Raw genomic sequence first — 17177 nt, forward strand, 5'->3', positions numbered from 1 at the left:
AATCAATATGGTTGAGCTCTCTGCCGGCCCACTAAACCTTCTGGCAGCATTTATTCAACAAATGAGTTCTTCCAGACTTACCTACTGTAGGGCTGTAGCTGTGCCACTATGTATGACCGTCTCAGAAAGGAAACATGAGATGCATTGAAGTCAAAAGTTTTCTTTCCTGTTTCAGCAGGCTTGTGGATGGAGATTGTGTAGTTTATTATGTCACCATTTACTTTGATAGGAGGATCCCAGGCCACTAAAATCTCATTGGAGGACCATGCCTGCAACCTAGGAGGCAACATCCCAGATGGAGCAGAGGGGTTGGTTTTTATCTGAGCTGATGGGCTGGTCACGCTCCCTTGGCTGTTATTTGCGGTGACAGTGTAGCTGTACTCCATGCCCGGCGTTAGGGTGAAATCAAGATAACGAGTTTCCAGACCTGAGTAAACAAGTACACCATCCCTTCTTAGCTCATAGCTTGTGATTTTACCATTGGGCTTATCTGGAAGTTTCCATGTGATTTCAATCGACTCTGAGCCCATGACAAGGAGCCTGGGAGCTTCCATATTTAACGGTGGAGCCTCCATGGTCATCACGGACTGGGATGTACTAGCTGTGCAGCCCCCCGCAGTACAGGCAACCAATGCAAAGTCATACTGTGTGTAAGGCTGTAGATTAGAAACCAATATTTGCAAACTCTTGCCAGGATAATACTCTTCGTTGTTTAATTTCAATATGTACTTGGTAATATCTCCATTTTGTATTTGGGGAGGTGCCCAAGATGCATTGACCTGAGTGGCACTGACAGCCTGCAGAGATGGTGGGTCCACCAAGGCAGGAGCTGCTTCCAGTGTCCGTATGGCAGCTGGTTCACTGGTGGAACAGCCTCCCATTGTACAGGCAACTATTGCATAGCTGTACATTGTATAGGGCAGCAAGTCTTCGTCCACGTAGCTGAGAGTAGCAGCATCAAAGCTGAAAGGGTAGAGAACATCATTCTTTAGCAGCCTGTAGGACTGAAGAATGCCATTGGGATGTGCCGGGGGGGCCCATGATACGAGCACTTTATGGGGGTTAGCTGACACCACAGATAACCTGGGGATGGCAAGACCTTTGGGGGCAGTTTGACTAGTCTTTGCCACTGTCCAGGAGCTGTCAGTGTAGCCTGCTGCATTCCAGGTGCGTATTTTATATTCATACCTTGTCCATGGCTGTAAACCTTTATCATTATATATGAATGTATTACTTTCAGTGTTATATTCTGTGAAAACAATTTTCTCATCTTCTGTTGTCGCTCTGTACCCTGCAGCATTTTCTTTTGTGCACCTGTGAATAACTTCATAGCGAATTATTTTTCCATTTGGATTAATTGGCTGCAACCAGCTCAGTTCAATGTTGGTGGCATTCACTGCCTGGATTACAGGTGCCATCTGAGACACTGGGGGTGCTTCGTCTGTCCGGACTGGCTGGGGTGCAGAACGAGTGCATCCTGCTGCATTGCAAGCCTCCAGGACCAGGGTGTAGACAGTGTATGGCTCCAGGCGCCTGAAGAGGAACTGCCGGGATAAACCACTGTACTCCAGGTTGTCGTCGCTGAAAATATTGTAGGTCTGGTGGATAAAGAAAGAAAACGGAACAAGGCAGGCAGGGAAGGAAGGACAGAAGCCAGGATAAAAGGGGGGGGGGAAAAATCAACAGTCTTTGTCAATAACCAGTAAATGAGACTCCTTAATCTTTGCAATAGGGTAAGGACTATCAACCAGTGATTCAGAAACTTACTTTCTTGCTAGTAACAATCAGCACACAAACAGATCATTGATACAAAAGGAATGTTTTGATCCAATTTTCATGATTTTTTTTTTTTCATTTTGAATGCAATAATAAATCACTTAGTGACAGTTCTCATTATATTTGATTGTTATCAAGTTTCATTGCTAGGCTCTCATAGGCTAGAGGAAAGCTTCTCACAGACTCGCTCTAAAGAAAATCACTTATGGAAAAAAACCTTCAAATAAACCTCCCTAGTTGCAAACCTTGCAGGTAAAGGTTTACATTCAGTTGAAACCACTGAGGTAAAAAAAGTCCCAAATTCCAGAAAAACATTCTGTCAAACCCAGGGTTTCTAGAAACACATTTTGGTGGTGTCTAATGTACAAAAAGTAATATTATGAGCTTTCATGTGTAGCTTTCTATGCATTCAATGAACAATTTGGTTCAGTGTAAATGAACATTTAGAGTCATGGTGTAGCACAAGAGTGTTAATACCTATTTTAATATAATGAAAGCAGAGGGAATTCACGGAGTGCCTTGTGCTTACACAGGACTTCTGTCTTGTTGTGAACTATAATGCATTTGATTAAATCCCTTTTTAGCAAAAATGCTTTCATTTGATATTCAGCATTTCCCTTCTTTTTTTTGATCAAGTGAAACGTCAAGATGAAGATTACCTTAATCACACCGTTGGGTTGGGAGGGCTCTGACCATTTTAGTAGCAGAGCCCTGCCATTTTCTTTCTTTTCCACAGTGAAGTTGCTCAGGCCACTGGGTGAAGCTTCCAAAGTGCGCACAGATGTCCAGGGGCTTGAAACTTGCCCAGCATTGTTTACAGCTACGACATGAATATGATATGTTGTGAAAGGTTTCAATCCAAATAAATGAGCCTGATGCTTTGTTCCCTGAAGCAAAAATACAGATGTTTGAGTTAGTTAAAAAGTAATCAGCATCTGTGGTTTATGTCACTTGGAAAATGAGGCCTCAGCTCTGGGTCACTTCTGACCGCTTTGCAGAGTACCCCATCTGGTTACCAGGATTTTTTTTACTGGTTTTCTATGATTGAACCTTAATTCTTAGAATTCTTAGGCTTTAAAAGAAGTATCTATCATTATAGTAAAGCCTTTGGAGCTGACTCCTTGGGAGTCCTGCGCAGTCTGAATCTCAGCTAGCAAACAGCTTACAGTTCACGACGTCTGAGCTCTGCTCAGTGAGGATGAGGCTGCCTGGAATTATGAAGGATTCAAGCACATAAAAAACCATGGTATATGAGGGATGCCTGTTTCCACAGAAATCTTACATATCTTGTGTGTAGATGTAACATTTCATAGGCTGTCCTGTCCTACCTACCTAGCTACTTAATGCATTATAATCTGGATGAACAATGTTTCCAAGAGTATGGTTTAATTTCCTTACTAAAAACAAATCCCTTAAAAATGAGGGGTGAGGGGGTTTTAGGGTTAGGATTGGGGAACAGGGGGGATGGATGTGCAAGAGTAGAGACCGAATAAACTACTTCCTACGTTCCTGCTTCGCAAAGAGGAATAAGATAAATTCACAAGGTAAGGTGACTGTAGGGCAAACTGCTGCTTTACAAGAACCCTCCCTGTTTCTCCAGGTTGGAGGAAGCAGCCACACTGTTGATGGGGGCATGAGCAAGCAGCCGAGACCCTCCCTGGTGCCAAAGCCTTGCCTTGAACCAGTGGGGAGAGGCTGGGAGGAACACGGCTGTTTGTGAATCCCACTGAGCTCTGACCGGGCTGCAAGGACTGGGGCTGACCTGCCACCACACCAGACCACAGCCCAGCAGAGAGACATGGGGGGATGTAGAGTGATGGACATCAGCCATGGCCAGAAGGGGCACTGGCATCACAGCTCACAGGTTTAGGCAGCTTACCCTGACACAGACCTGACACTGCTCAGGCAAAGAGAGCTTCAGCACAAACTCTGATCTGGGCAGGAGGGTGATGCAGCCGTGGTATTACTTTGAACAGGACTAACATATTCCAGTAGGAGACTGTGCAGATTTGCTTGGTCAGAGGAGTGAGGAAGAAAGGAGTTCAGCTGACCACCGATATATTTAATCTCATTTTTCGTTGTGCTTTTGCATGAGCTACATAGGTCTCAAGACGGGGAGTGCAGAAATTCAGTTGCCTTCGTGTGGCAGAAAGAGCTGAAGTCAATTTCCCTGTTTCAGTAAGTCATATTAAGTTGTTAAATGCTAACACTTCCAATTGTTTAATATTTAAACATTTGTTAAGCTATCAGACTCAGAAACAAATTTTAAAGAAATATTAATTTCTTTTTTTAAATATTAAAAGTTAGATCATAAATATTTAAATAGTTATTTCCTCACAACAATGAGTTAGTCTTTTAGATAAATATAGCCCAGCATTTGAATGACCATTATGAATATTAAATCTGAAGATGCCACAAGTACAGATTATAAACATACTTTTCTGATAAATGATTCCTTTTTCTGTTAAACAGGGCAAACACCAGCAAGATTAATAATGCAAAAAAGTATAATTCTTTGTTAGGAATTCCCAGCCATCACTGCCAAAAAAGCATAAGCTCAAATGCAAATAGCAATCACCTCGAACAGATTATATATAAAAAAGCTCTGGCTGCCGTGAGACATTTAGAGATATCTTTTGTCATAAGAAACATGGAAAGCATGTGGGCCATAAAGCAAAAACATATGTATATTGTCAATAGCAGCACCTGTTCAATTACAGTTTATTTCGGCATGGAGAATTTCGTTCAGCCCCTAGATGGCAATACTATCAAACACTTTTTGTAACTTGAGTACTTAATGATTAACAACGTGCGTTCAGTCATCCAACATACTCAAGGCAGCCATTAAAAAAATAACAAACCTGATTTCATTATAGATTCTTTTAATAAACATTTATGGCTTAGATCCTTGAAAGTGGAAGCGTTCAAACTGCCATAGCCAAAAAACCTACGCGGCCGACTGCAAAATTATGAACTGCAGGTTAAAGAACAGTGCTCAAATCGAGGCTCATGCTTAGCATAAAAATCTGGCATTAGAAATTATGTTGGCACAAAACATGATTAAAATTAACTTTACAATTGGATGTAGTCCGTATTAATAGTTTTTATGAGGACAGTTATCTATTAGGTTTTCAAAACAGAACTTTTAAAAGCCTAAAATTTACATTCCATGGTTGGGGGGTGGGGATGGGAGGAAAGGAGCACACAACATTAAATTACTGCTCCTGAACCGCTACACAGAGGCTCTCTGAAGGTACAAACACATTATTACAAACATCAGACAAAAGGCAATGGCTCTGTTTTCTAATGAGCTGCATCATCAGGGTGTTTTTGTGTGACAGCAATGCTACAAAACACTAGGTTTCCATTTTTAAACAGAAAACTGGCATATTTTTCATCACCCTCTACCATTTTCCACTAAACTGCAAGATTTAATTATTTACAGTCCTCACTACAGTCTGAAATGAAACAAGGATGGAGGGATTTCCTTGCCTGCAGTTCATCATGTTCTCTGGAGACTGCTAAACCATTCCTTCCAAGGATGACTTTTATCCCTGGCTCCTACAGATACTTCTTGAAGAGCAAACGGTTTACATGTATTTTTGTTTTGTTTGGTTTTGAAGTAAGCTCAGGGGATGTACTCCCAGAGTACAGAGCCCTGCTTTCTCCCCCTGCACTCCTGCCATTGCCAGTTGTGAATTTGCTCAGCTCAAAGGCTGATGCTGAAAAGAGGGTGGATGGCAGACTCGGTGATTCATTTTAAGAATCACTTTATGTCCTCCCATGACATTTTCAGCCTAGAAATACTGTCCTGCTGGAATGGTCAAATATAAATTGCAAAATACACCTTGCAAGGGTTAGCACTGTAACTCTGGCTTCCGCAGACGATGCAGCCTTAAACAGGTGCAGGAACAAAATCATTGCCTTGGATATTCTCCCAGTCTTCCTCTGCATAGCCATAAACTCATATATCCCAGGTTTACACATGCTAACAGTCCAGATTTCATTCATTATTGAAAGCAAACCAACAAAGTAACATTTTAATGCAAACACTAAGATATTCATAGACTGACTGACCATGAAATTCAATGGACTATAATGTCCTCCTTTCTCTTTCTCCTATTGCAAAGCATTCTCACTCCATCAGTCATTAAATTAAGAATACCTCAGCAAACATTTAAATGTGTATCCCTCCTATATGGCCCAGTCTTTCCATGTAAACACTACAGGAATGGACACCCAAGACGGGCTGTGACAAGACACTGCGACTTGATACCGCCTTGTATTTCAGAGCCCTTGACATGGCCCTTGCTTATGGTAGCCTGGTCTCCCTCCCTGGAACAGTTCTGGCAGCACTACCGCTACTCCAGGCAGGACCCCACCTTTGGTCTTGCTGTGTAAAATGCTTCACACACTGCCAGTGCCAGCACAAGCTGTTAAGAGCAATTCCACTCTTCTAACTGTAAATTAAGATAAAAGTTATTTAAAATAAAACCTTGTTTTAACATATTTTTGAAAACATAAAACGAGAGAACATGAATCATGAATAATGTATCCATCAAGATTTGCTTCAGATTGCCTTTTTTGTTTGTTTATTTTTTAATTCATGAGCACAGAAGTCACTTAAAGTCTGGAAACAAATTAGCATAGTCTTTCATGCCGTTCAAAGGCAGTGGCATCCATAATGCAAGGTGCCTGCCTTCCTTGCTACCTCTTGGTCCTCCTCCCAGGCACGGCCAAGCCTGTGCAGCCTTCAAGAGCCTGATGATTTCACACTGCCTACTGTGATTGCTTTTGACTACTTGAAGTGCCCCTAAGGTGGCAACAGGGTCAAGAGGTCTTTGTAGGTTGAAAATGATCAAAAATTAGCATTGATCTGTAGCTGTCAATAATACTTTGCACGGGTGGACTCCCTGCACAAATGTTTAAACTGCATACAACTACACAACCTAGTCATCTTTGAATCTATCGATCTGGTGAAGCAGCACTTTCCAGTGGTGTCACTCTGGGCTTTTCCTCTTCTTTCAAGGCAGACCTAGCTGCCTAGGTCTCAGGGCATGAGTTCAAAATGTGACAGATTCATCAGAAGATCTCTGGACCACTGAAGAGCTGCCCAATAGGCAGTTTGAGTATCTGTCCTTTCTTCAGGGGTAATCATCAAAGCTCAGCAAGTTGCCACCAGTCATGTTAAGGTTAGGCTCAGGTTTCTTCTCCCTATCTACCCTTTGTACTGTAATCTCCATTTGGCAGGTATCTACAATATTTGATTAAAAAGCTAGCTTATTCTTTCTGCAAGTCCCTAGCTAAACCCAGTGGCATCAGACACTACCATGCTGCTAATTGCAGTAGTGGTACAGTGATCCAAACCACTCCTTGCATAACTCACAGACATAAACAGTGCGAGGTCATTCTGTATAACACTCCCTTGTCTACAGAAGCAGAGATGGTGAACTCTCCCTGGACAAGGGAGAAGAAAGCTATGGTTCTGTGATGGTCAGAATGGCAATCTGACTATACTCTGATGCCAATTTTCAAATTCTCCATGAAGGAAGTTAAACAGATTCCTCCACAAGTGAGAGAAGTGAGAGGGAATGCTTAGAATTCCATTAAGGTATTAACTGTATCCTCACATTTGCTGTTATCCTCTTATCCAGTTCCCTGTCTAATCCAGATTCTTTGCCATTTTCTGTAAAGTACTGGGAACACTTCTGCCTTGACTCTGATGTTCATTCTCATTTTCCAGACCATTTCTTAGCCCCTTCACTTCACATTGCACTGAGTTTATATTCATATGCAAACACTAAATTGTCCTTTGGGTTGCCTTCCTTCTCAGGCTTATATCATGCACACTGTGTCTTTTCCATTTAAAAAATCTACTCTATTCCTAAAGCCTTATGCTCAGATTCACAAGGATATAACTTATGGATACACAAGTAATCTATGACTCTCTTCCTGTAGCAGTGTAGACTGGAATACAAATTATTCCCATGGTAGTAATGAAAAATCTCAAAGGTTAGTCAAATAGAAACCAACATGTTATTCATTTTCTCACAAATTATCTTGCCTACAGGTAACCAAAATTTTAATTTTTACCAGATATTGATGTTGCACTATTTATTTTCCTCACAATTGTATTTAAAAAAAAATTAAATTTTTTCATTCATTTTTTTTTGTAAATTTCACTATTAAAATTTTACATTTTAAGAACTTAATTCTTAAAATTTTACATTTTAAGAACTTTGCATTTCATTTTAGAATTTTGAAATTGCCTTTCAACTCCTTTTCTAGTTTTAAAGAATTACTTTATTATTTCATATGACTCAACAGGCTTTCAATAGTAGGAAAATGTACCACACTGGTGATAATTTTTGTGGTAAATAAAAAACCCAAAGAAATTATAAAAGAGAACTAGATAAATATTTAAATTAAATTTTTAAGTTTGTAAAACCAGGTATTTCCTTATTAAACCTGAAATAATTTTTAAACATTTTTGCCCAGGGAATATTTGTCCAAATTGTCTTTGGTTGAGATGAAAGGACACTTCCTTTCCCAGCCCCAATGTGGATTGATGCAGTCTTTTCTTCTACAGTGGCTAGGAAATGACATTCAGAAATTCATTAAATTTGAGTTTGCTTTTTTACACATAAATTTAAGAAAATTTATTTTTAAAATGCATTAGAATAGATTCAGCCCACAAGGTAAAGCACATGAAATGGCTTCTTATTGAAACATAAGCTTTGATTACATGATCATAAAATACTGTTTCCTTGAGAAACATAAGGTTTTCTTTTTTCAACTTTAAGAACACAAGGCTTTCTTTTTTTTCAACTTCAAGAACGTTCCTGCAATTTATTTTTAATAAAAATAGTAGTTTTGCCATCAACACCAGAGAACACAATTTTTCTCAGTGACTCCATGTTCTTGTCCTTTCCTAACAGTACTATGTCATCAGCTTTTTTAAATAAAAACCCTAATTTGCACACCCTGTTTCACTTAGCACATAACTGAATAATTTCCTATGTGAATAGTCACATGTGGGCTTGTGGACTATACTAGGGAAAAACCTTTAAAAACAGCAGTAATTTAAGTTCAAAATATTCTGCAAACAACAATTAATACCTGTTACAGAAGCACTACATCGCAATTCATTTTCCTCCTTCCTGGCAGAGCATGTAAAGAACTGTGAATTGCACGTAGCTGAATCTGTCTCATGGAGTTGCTGCCTATTTTCACAGTAGACAGTTTTCCTTCCTGGCACACCTGGGACCTGCTGCAGTCTCACCAGGCATCTGAATCCCCAGCTTTGACTTGAAAGTGAAGCACCACAAAGAAAAGCAGGATGCATTGCACATTAAATGAAATCAAATAAAACAAAGTTGGCCTTTGGGTAGCAGTACACTTTTAAACAGCAACGACGTTGCACTTTTGCTGGTAAAACCTTAAAGAAACCACTTTGGGAAACGTCAATTGCTATTTAATTAGTTTTCTTTTCTTTTCTTTTCTTTTCTTTTCTTTTCTTTTCTTTTCTTTTCTTTTCTTTTCTTTTCTTTTCTTTTCTTTTCTTTTCTTTTCTTTTCTTTTCTTTTTTCTTTTCTTCTTTCTTTTCCTTCCTTATTTTTTTCTTTTCCTTTTTCTTTTCTTTTTCATCTTCTCTCTTCTATTTTCTTTCACAATTATTTGTTTAAAATTCATCAAACGTCACTGCATACCACCTTCTCAAAAACACATTTGCATCTGTATTTGTCTAATTTCTACCAAGAAATACTGAAATCCAAAAAAAGAATTTTTTTCTGTATGACTAAATAAATCAAATAAACCAAAATATCAATGACATGACATTCCACTATAGACACCATCTAGAGGACGATGTCAACATGTTTTCCTAACATTAATATTTTATCTCTAACAATACTCACAAGATCAGCTGTATAATAAACCATAGATCTCCACCTGATTTGTTTTATTTTTCCCCATATTTTTTCACTTTAAACAAGTTTTCTATTCTTCACAATGAGAAAGTGAGGCAGAAGGGATGAAGCAGCTCATTCCGTAAACTAGATAGCGATGGGACTGTTGCCCACAAACTTTGCATTTAGTCAGTTCAAATCTGACATCCCCAAGTAACCTGAATTATACTTTTTGCTTTCAATATTCATTTTGGATATAAACAACTAGGCTAAGTTTCTCTTCAAAATACAACAGGCAGAATCTGCAGCAAAAACTTAGTACTATTTGAGAAACAATAAAGCATACCATAAAATAAATCACACTGAAAAACACTTATGTGTCACCCTTAGAAAAGTGCACATATCTTTAGCTGAGTGGGGCATACTTTGTGAAGAGTGGTGGGAGTGAGAGAGGACAGAGCAGCTACATCAGCAAAGACTTCATGGTGTATAAAATCTAGCATGGTATTAAAGGATTGTCAAACCCAACAGAATTGAGCTGGGAGGTTTTTGTGACATTCCAAATGCACACACCATGTAATGCAGAATCTGCATAATCTCATCAAGGTAGTGCAGAACTTGCAATGTGCTGAGCCTGAATGAAGCGTCTTTCAGGTGGAGCTTTGTAATCTGGCATAGAAACATCTTCAGGGAAGGTAGAATGCTAGGAATGTCAAGCACATTAAGTCTGGTTGGGGTTTGTATCTCTTTGTTACAACTGGTGCACTTGTACATCTGAACTCCAAGAATATGTTTAACTTAAGTACCACATGTAGTGCTCCTGTTGAGCAACAACTTTCCATCTACTATTCCTCAACATCTAGGAGTGGAGTGTCTCTCATGGATTTATTCTATGGTGTTTGTAGGCATGGCAAAAGAAAGCAAAAACACTGCTGCTGTAAAACAGCAGCTAGAGCCTAAGGGCTCCAACCTGCCAATGGTAGGGGGTTCATCCTTAATATGGAGCATTAGGGGGTTAATGTTATATTTTTTTCCTAATGCCATAAACCGTATTTTCCATTTGATATTTTGGCTGATGGCCAGAAATCAAGTTAGATGCTTTCGTGAGAACAAAAAAAATCTGGACTGCCACATCTTCTTAGTCTCAAATATTTTTTTTTTTCTCCAGTAATGTCCAGAGTGGCAGGAGTTTTATAAACCAGTGTAATAAAACTGTGAATGTTTTTGTTATTCATAAAATTTGATAATTTATATGTCCCTGAACTTCTCAGTTCAAGGTATCTTATGGCACTCAGTTTTGCTTTGTTGCCCTTGTCATTATCCAATGTTTTGGTTTTTGGTTTCAATTGAAGTTTTGTTTTCAAGAATTCACATTGCCCCTCTATTACATTTGTGAATTCAAGTATCTGTGCCATAAGACACCTTCTTCATCTCCCTTCAAATTACATCATGTATGATATTGTGAAGAAAAGTGACTCAGAACACTGTAAAACTTCTCCCATCTGATCTTAAAATGACCTGGGCACAGTGTCTGAAAATTCTTATGTTCTGTAAAATTTGAAAAAAGAGAGTTTAGCTGTGGTTTTGGTAAATGGAAAACAGAAAGACCCCTTGGTCCCCTATAAAAGCAATTATTTTCAATTTTTGCCTTTGCACAGCTCAACAGCCGTAATGAAGAAGGAAAAATGTAAAAAGAATAAAGGCAGTTTCAAGAAAATCTTTTAGGAGACTTGTACAAGGACAATCTAAATCTTAACACAGATTACAGGTGAACTCCCACATCAGTTTCCTTGAAAACACCACTGAATGTCAGATGTGGTCCATAAAATTAAGACTTTGCAGTTATATATGACTTTTCATCATAGAATCTCACATCATGTTACAAACATTAATTAATTAAGTCTCAGGATATCCCCTTGTGTTACTGTATACAGCTTCAGGAAACTATAGTTATTGTTTTAGATCCCATTTTACACACTTACAATAGACGTGTCATATTATTGTTAAATGCAAGCTTAGTTTATTCCCTTTTCTCAATCATTCTGAGTCCTTGTCTCTCTCACCCAACACATGCAAAAAAAGAGCAGTTCTAACTGCTGCTAAGTAGAAGAAGATAGCACAGCCTCCAGGCAATTCACAGCTTTAAATCCCTGCTTTCTGCCAACACAATGGAAAATAAAAGCAACATTTTAAAGGAGACTAAAAGGTTTTTCCTTCTTACTGTTTTATTCCTTTTTCTTTGCTCTGTACTGAACAGTCCTAGCTTTTCATTCAAACTTTGCCTGCTATGTATGTAATCACTTCTGAGAGACATTCAAAGGTAAGCATAAACAATTTACTTGGAGCTACATTATAAAGGCCAAAGTTTAATCCTAGTATGTGGCTGAACTTAAAATGTCACCTTTAAAATGAACCGGGTATTTGAAGAAATGATGGGCCAAAAAGTACAAGCCTTTGTCTCTCAAAAGGCTTTTTCTACACCAGGTTTTCTATTGCTTCCCTCAACACTTTACACTTCCTACATGAAGATACCTGCTTTCCAAGCAGAGACTGGCTGAAAGTAAAGAAAAGATGCAGGTAGCTGTTTGGGAAAGGTGCAGTCCAATTACGCCAATCCATGCCAGGAAAAAGGGATTTGCTCCACACCTTTTTGTACAGAGCAGGCACTGTTAGCAGAAGGCCAGAAGCATGTAACTGCTCACGCAGGGAGGGATGCCTTTTCTTTTTTCTGTAGCTGGAGGGAAGTTTAGCCTGTTTCCTGACTATTAGCAGGGAATATTGATCAGACATATGTTTAGGTGTACAGTTTGGGGACATATTCCTCAGCAAAGCACAGCCTTCCATGAAAATAGTGACAGGCTGAGCAGAGATCTGACACCTTCCTTCCAGAACTTAATGGGATGTTCCCCCACATTCGGAGTAGGAGACTGCTACAGTTCTCTGCCCCTTCTGACTGTACAAGCTAGTGGAAAGTCTCAACGAGTGGCCTGCAAAGCCCCTGTGTCACATGATGATAAAAGGAACAAAAATCTTGTTTTCCCATTGCAGCTACTATGAATTGCACTGTTGATGAAAATATTGAGGTCCAATAGAGAATAAGTTATATATTGTTCTGTCCTTTAGCAGCTATGTCTTGCCATAGCTTGGAATCAACTCCACACTGAGAAAACTCCACAATGAGAATCAACTCCACACTGAGAAAAGGCTTGGAAAAAAACAAGGAGAAAGAGAGGCAATAGCATTTGGTGGAGTTGCTGGGAGAGAAGCTGCTTTCAGGTTTAATGTCTTGAAACCAAGCAAACCCAAGTGAACGCAGATGGATGAGCATCCAGATCCTCCTAGGATCACAAAGCTACATATTTAAGCTTCTTAGCATTCACCATTGGGAAGAAACTCACCTTGGCACAGTACATGAAGCTGTGTTTGCAGACTGCCCATTCCCATTTTCTGTGCTGTCAGATGAACACTAAATTCATATACATACACAGAGAAGCAGACAGCTATATCTGCTGCAGTGTGAACAAGAAAGCAGCTAGCCAGCTTCACTTAGAAACGTTAATGCATAAATAAAAGAGAGTCTTTAGTCATGCCTTTTCATAAGGTCACACATTCATTAGCCCCTCCCAGTGTGGGTTGGGCTTCTCAGAGCAAAGATCCTGCCAAAAAATAAAAGTCTCAGCTGCTTATGGCACCAGCAAGGTGCAGTAGTTAGAGAAGAGATGAAATACGTAAACTCTGAAATATTACCTGAAAACCAAAGCATAACAGGTTTAGTTCAGATTATGTATTTTCCTTGGATATTTAAGTTACTTAGGGAATTAAAATAGATCACATAAGCTTAGTACAGAACAAATTGTGCTGATTTCTGAACTGAAAATGTCTTTACAGCACATTATTGACTCCAGCATATTAAGTTGTAAATCCACTAGTTTCACTGTCTCATCTATTGATTAGCTGCATGTACGCATATTATAAATGAGCAATCCAAAGAGAAATTAGTACAATTTAGTCATTTTGGGACAGGCTTGTAAATGTAGTCAAGTGCTCGAATATGAAGATAGGCACTATGGGAAACAGTCACAGTGTTCTCCTACATTCTGACTGACACAAATCTTGTGTAGCTAGTGCCTTCAGTTACTCTCTGCACTGAGGGTAAGAGGTCCCTCCAAAGGGAAAGTCAGATTTTTTTATGCCTAATCTCTGTTTTAAATAGCCTGTCAGAGAAATCTCACTCTTTCTCAAGACAGATTACACTAGTCTACACTTGCCATCTAAGGTAAGATTTTAGAATTCAGGCCTGTGCTTTTTCCTTAAATTCACTTAAAGAGCAATAAAGTCAGTGACAATATTTTCAACCACCACACAGCAACAGACCACACAGGTCAGCTTTTTATTTTTTCTTAAGGTGAAAGAGAAAAACAATTCATAGCTTCAGAAGTTTAACTGCAGCGATTTCAAAACACTTCAAAATCAATGTAAGATTCCTCTTGATTTTTCAAGGATTCTGGATTAGGGTCTTCACAAGCAGAAGACCAAAAGTACATGGTGAATGCAGATGGCACCCAACCAGAACAGGGATTTGCCTTAGCTAATCTGAAGCAAGTATCTGTTTAGTTAATACTAAAGCAAACATCCTTGACTCCTAATTTCCATGCACAGGTGAACATGTTGGAGATGATCTTCAGCCTGAGATGATGTTACTCAAATCAGTGTGGCTTAAAATTTTCATTAACACCCTCAAACCAAATGTCAATACAGTTTTTTTTTTTTAACAAAGCAATTCAGGGTGTTGTGATGCTTCTATGCAGGACCAGGAAGAGAAAAAAATGCGGTATGATGAAGAGCTGTTGCAAATTTTTGTCTTGGACATGTTCTATTTTGAAAGCCACATGTTCTCAACTCTATTTGTCCTCAAAGGCAGTACTATATTTGACATCAGGACAACTAGAGCTCAAACTATTTTGTTACCTGGTAGAAAAGACGATGCTTTCTTTCCCATTTGCTCTCAGGGTGTCTATTCAGTCTTTTTAGGCCAGGACTTTCCAGTAATATTAAGCACAACACTTAAATATGTCACTGTCTTAAGCTACAACTATAGTATAAATCTCATGATCTATTGGTACATCATGGGTCTAGCATTTCTAGCATAGACTAGCATTAGAGAAAATCTAAATTATCATCTGTCTTGAACCCCTGAAGAGAAAACAATAAAAAATAATTTTATTATACCATAATGACAAGGATAATACTTCATCTGGGAGAAGATGTCTTCAGACTTCTCATTAATTCTTTTTTAAAGCCTGTTGAAATATAAGAGCTCTGCAAAGTTTCATTCATTTTGTTTGTGCAGAGTAAAGTTTTCTTTACAGGAAAAATATAGAAAATTTATCACTGCAAGGAGTCCACTTCCCTCACTCTCTTGCCATATTAAATCTGCATTTGCAATTCGGATTTTGTGGGACAATTGTGGACTTGGTGCCATTATTTTGCAGCCACCAGAGTAGCATCTCCACACTGCATGGATTATTTGTCTCAGACTGGGAACTTTACTCTGGATGGGAAAAAAAATAATTGATTCATTTAAAACTGCAGGAAAAGACTTGGAGCAAAATTCAGAACCAAAATAAGTCATGCCTTGCAATATGGCCTGATAGGTTAACTAGATATTGGGACCTCTGAACATCTTCCTGTTGTGAATATACTACTCCTCAGAGTCCTTTTGGCACACAGACAACACACACTACAGGGGTCTCACTGAGATGGACCAAATCCCAACAGTAATATCATCTCTATCTTAGGGTGGTGTGGCACAGAACTGTTTAGAAGATATATGTGCCACATAAAGAAGGAAGGTGGAGCAGCCATAGATTAGGTCAAAAAAAGACACACACAGTTGTAAAGTCAAAGAGCTTGAGGATATTGTGCTGCAGGTCCAGCTGCTGCTTTTGCACCACCCATAGGTTGCCTTAAGTGAACATCTAAGTGATTTTTTTGTCTCCTAAGGCTTTGCCTGCATAACTACACAGCCTCAATAATACAAGACCTTTAAAGGACATTACCTGACTGAAGCAGTGTCCTGCCAGTTGTAAGCACTGCAGGACCTTCAGAATATCTGGAAATAATAACAAGTTCCCAACAAAAATCTGAAAAACACAGAAGTCATTTTCTACTAGACCCTCAGGATGGGAGTTCCTGCTTCCTATATCACTCCTCATGGTCTCTAAATGTGCTCCTAGAAACGAAGGCTCGTGAAGGAAAAAGAAGGGAGGAAGAAACAGTTTCCAAAGTTTTGGTGGTGGGAGTAAAGCAGCCTGAAGGTGCCAGAGGTAACAGATAATATTTGATATCCTAATATCAAACATCCTAGTAAGATGAGAAACACTTCTCTGAATCTAGTAGCAGCTTTGGCAGGGGTTCTTGCAGTAAGCCCTCCACTTCATGGGTAGAAAACTTCTCTCCATGCTTGTAGTTTTTCTTGGCATTCATAAGCAGTTTAATGAGCATATCCTCTCCAAATCTTCTGGCCTGTCAGATGCTGATGGAGGGACATCTGTAACTCTTTCTTTAAAGACTGAAGAGATTTTCTTGAATGAATGCTAAGGAAACAGACTTAAAAATACAATAAAGTTCTTGCAGTAAAATAATAAAATTCATCCATTAGGGGTGCTTGTGAGGAGAGTACAATACACTTGGATGCTCCAGATCTCATTTGTCATGCATTTCTTTGACTTTGGTCAGATAAAAAGTTCAAGGTGCTGAGAGAAATGCTTGTAGTTTATGAAGGGATAAACTCATAAATTGGACTTTGTTTCCTCCTAATACAGGTTATATGTATATATGTAAACTACTCCCACACATTGTAAATAGGAAGTTCTCAGACTACCACCCCAACAAGGGTCTACTATTTCCTGCCTTCCGTTTTTTTTGGAAACAAACTGACCAACCAACCGCAGATTACTTATGTTTTGATGTTTTCATTTGTGATTGTACTGGTACCGAGAAGCAGGAAGGACAAATAGAAAGACTGTTGTGAACTTTATTGAATCTGATTAACTGTCTGGTTTGAGCTCAATTTAAATTTGTCAAAAGTCCCCTGTCATCTTTTCCCCGCTCCACACAAAAATGAGACCTTCACACAATTCAGAAACTGTGCTAGGTCTGAAGACAAATACATGAGCTGCCTGTCAGCTCATTCACCAACCATCCAACCCAGACAGCTAACTCGCAATCTCCCTTCCCTCTGTCTGTTCGACACTGCTCAGCTGTGCTTTCAGCGTTGTCAAAACACATTTCAATGCATGGGAAGATCCAGCAGGAACTGGGTGCCCTTGCAAAGGTGTGGAACTTTCTGACTTCAAAGGGGCATGGGAGGGGAAGCAGCAGCTCCACCTGCACAGCAGACCCAGAGCAATGTGGCCAGAGGGAGGGAGGGGTGGCAGTGGTGGGGCTCAGGACTCCTTGGATTCCAGCAGCCACTTCTACAAAGCTTGTACG

The 17177-nt window shown here is 39.3% G+C and overlaps 1 protein-coding gene across 1 annotated transcript in view; it reads right to left on the reverse strand.

The window, feature by feature from the left end:
• Positions 1-17177, reverse strand: part of LOC114060902 (usherin-like) — a 316442-nt gene that overhangs the window by 26826 nt on the left and 272439 nt on the right. The window contains exons 50-51 of the mRNA XM_027890772.1: positions 2436-2663; positions 82-1598 (exon numbers count right to left, since the gene is read on the reverse strand). Of these exons, the coding sequence (XP_027746573.1) occupies positions 82-1598; positions 2436-2663 (1745 nt within the window). The remainder of the gene's footprint in view (positions 1-81; positions 1599-2435; positions 2664-17177) is intronic.

Source organism: Empidonax traillii, unplaced genomic scaffold, assembly GCF_003031625.1.
Source record: "Empidonax traillii isolate 1590-97213 ecotype Southwest subspecies unplaced genomic scaffold, ASM303162v1 scaffold296:size1881848, whole genome shotgun sequence".
NCBI lineage: Eukaryota > Metazoa > Chordata > Aves > Passeriformes > Tyrannidae > Empidonax > Empidonax traillii.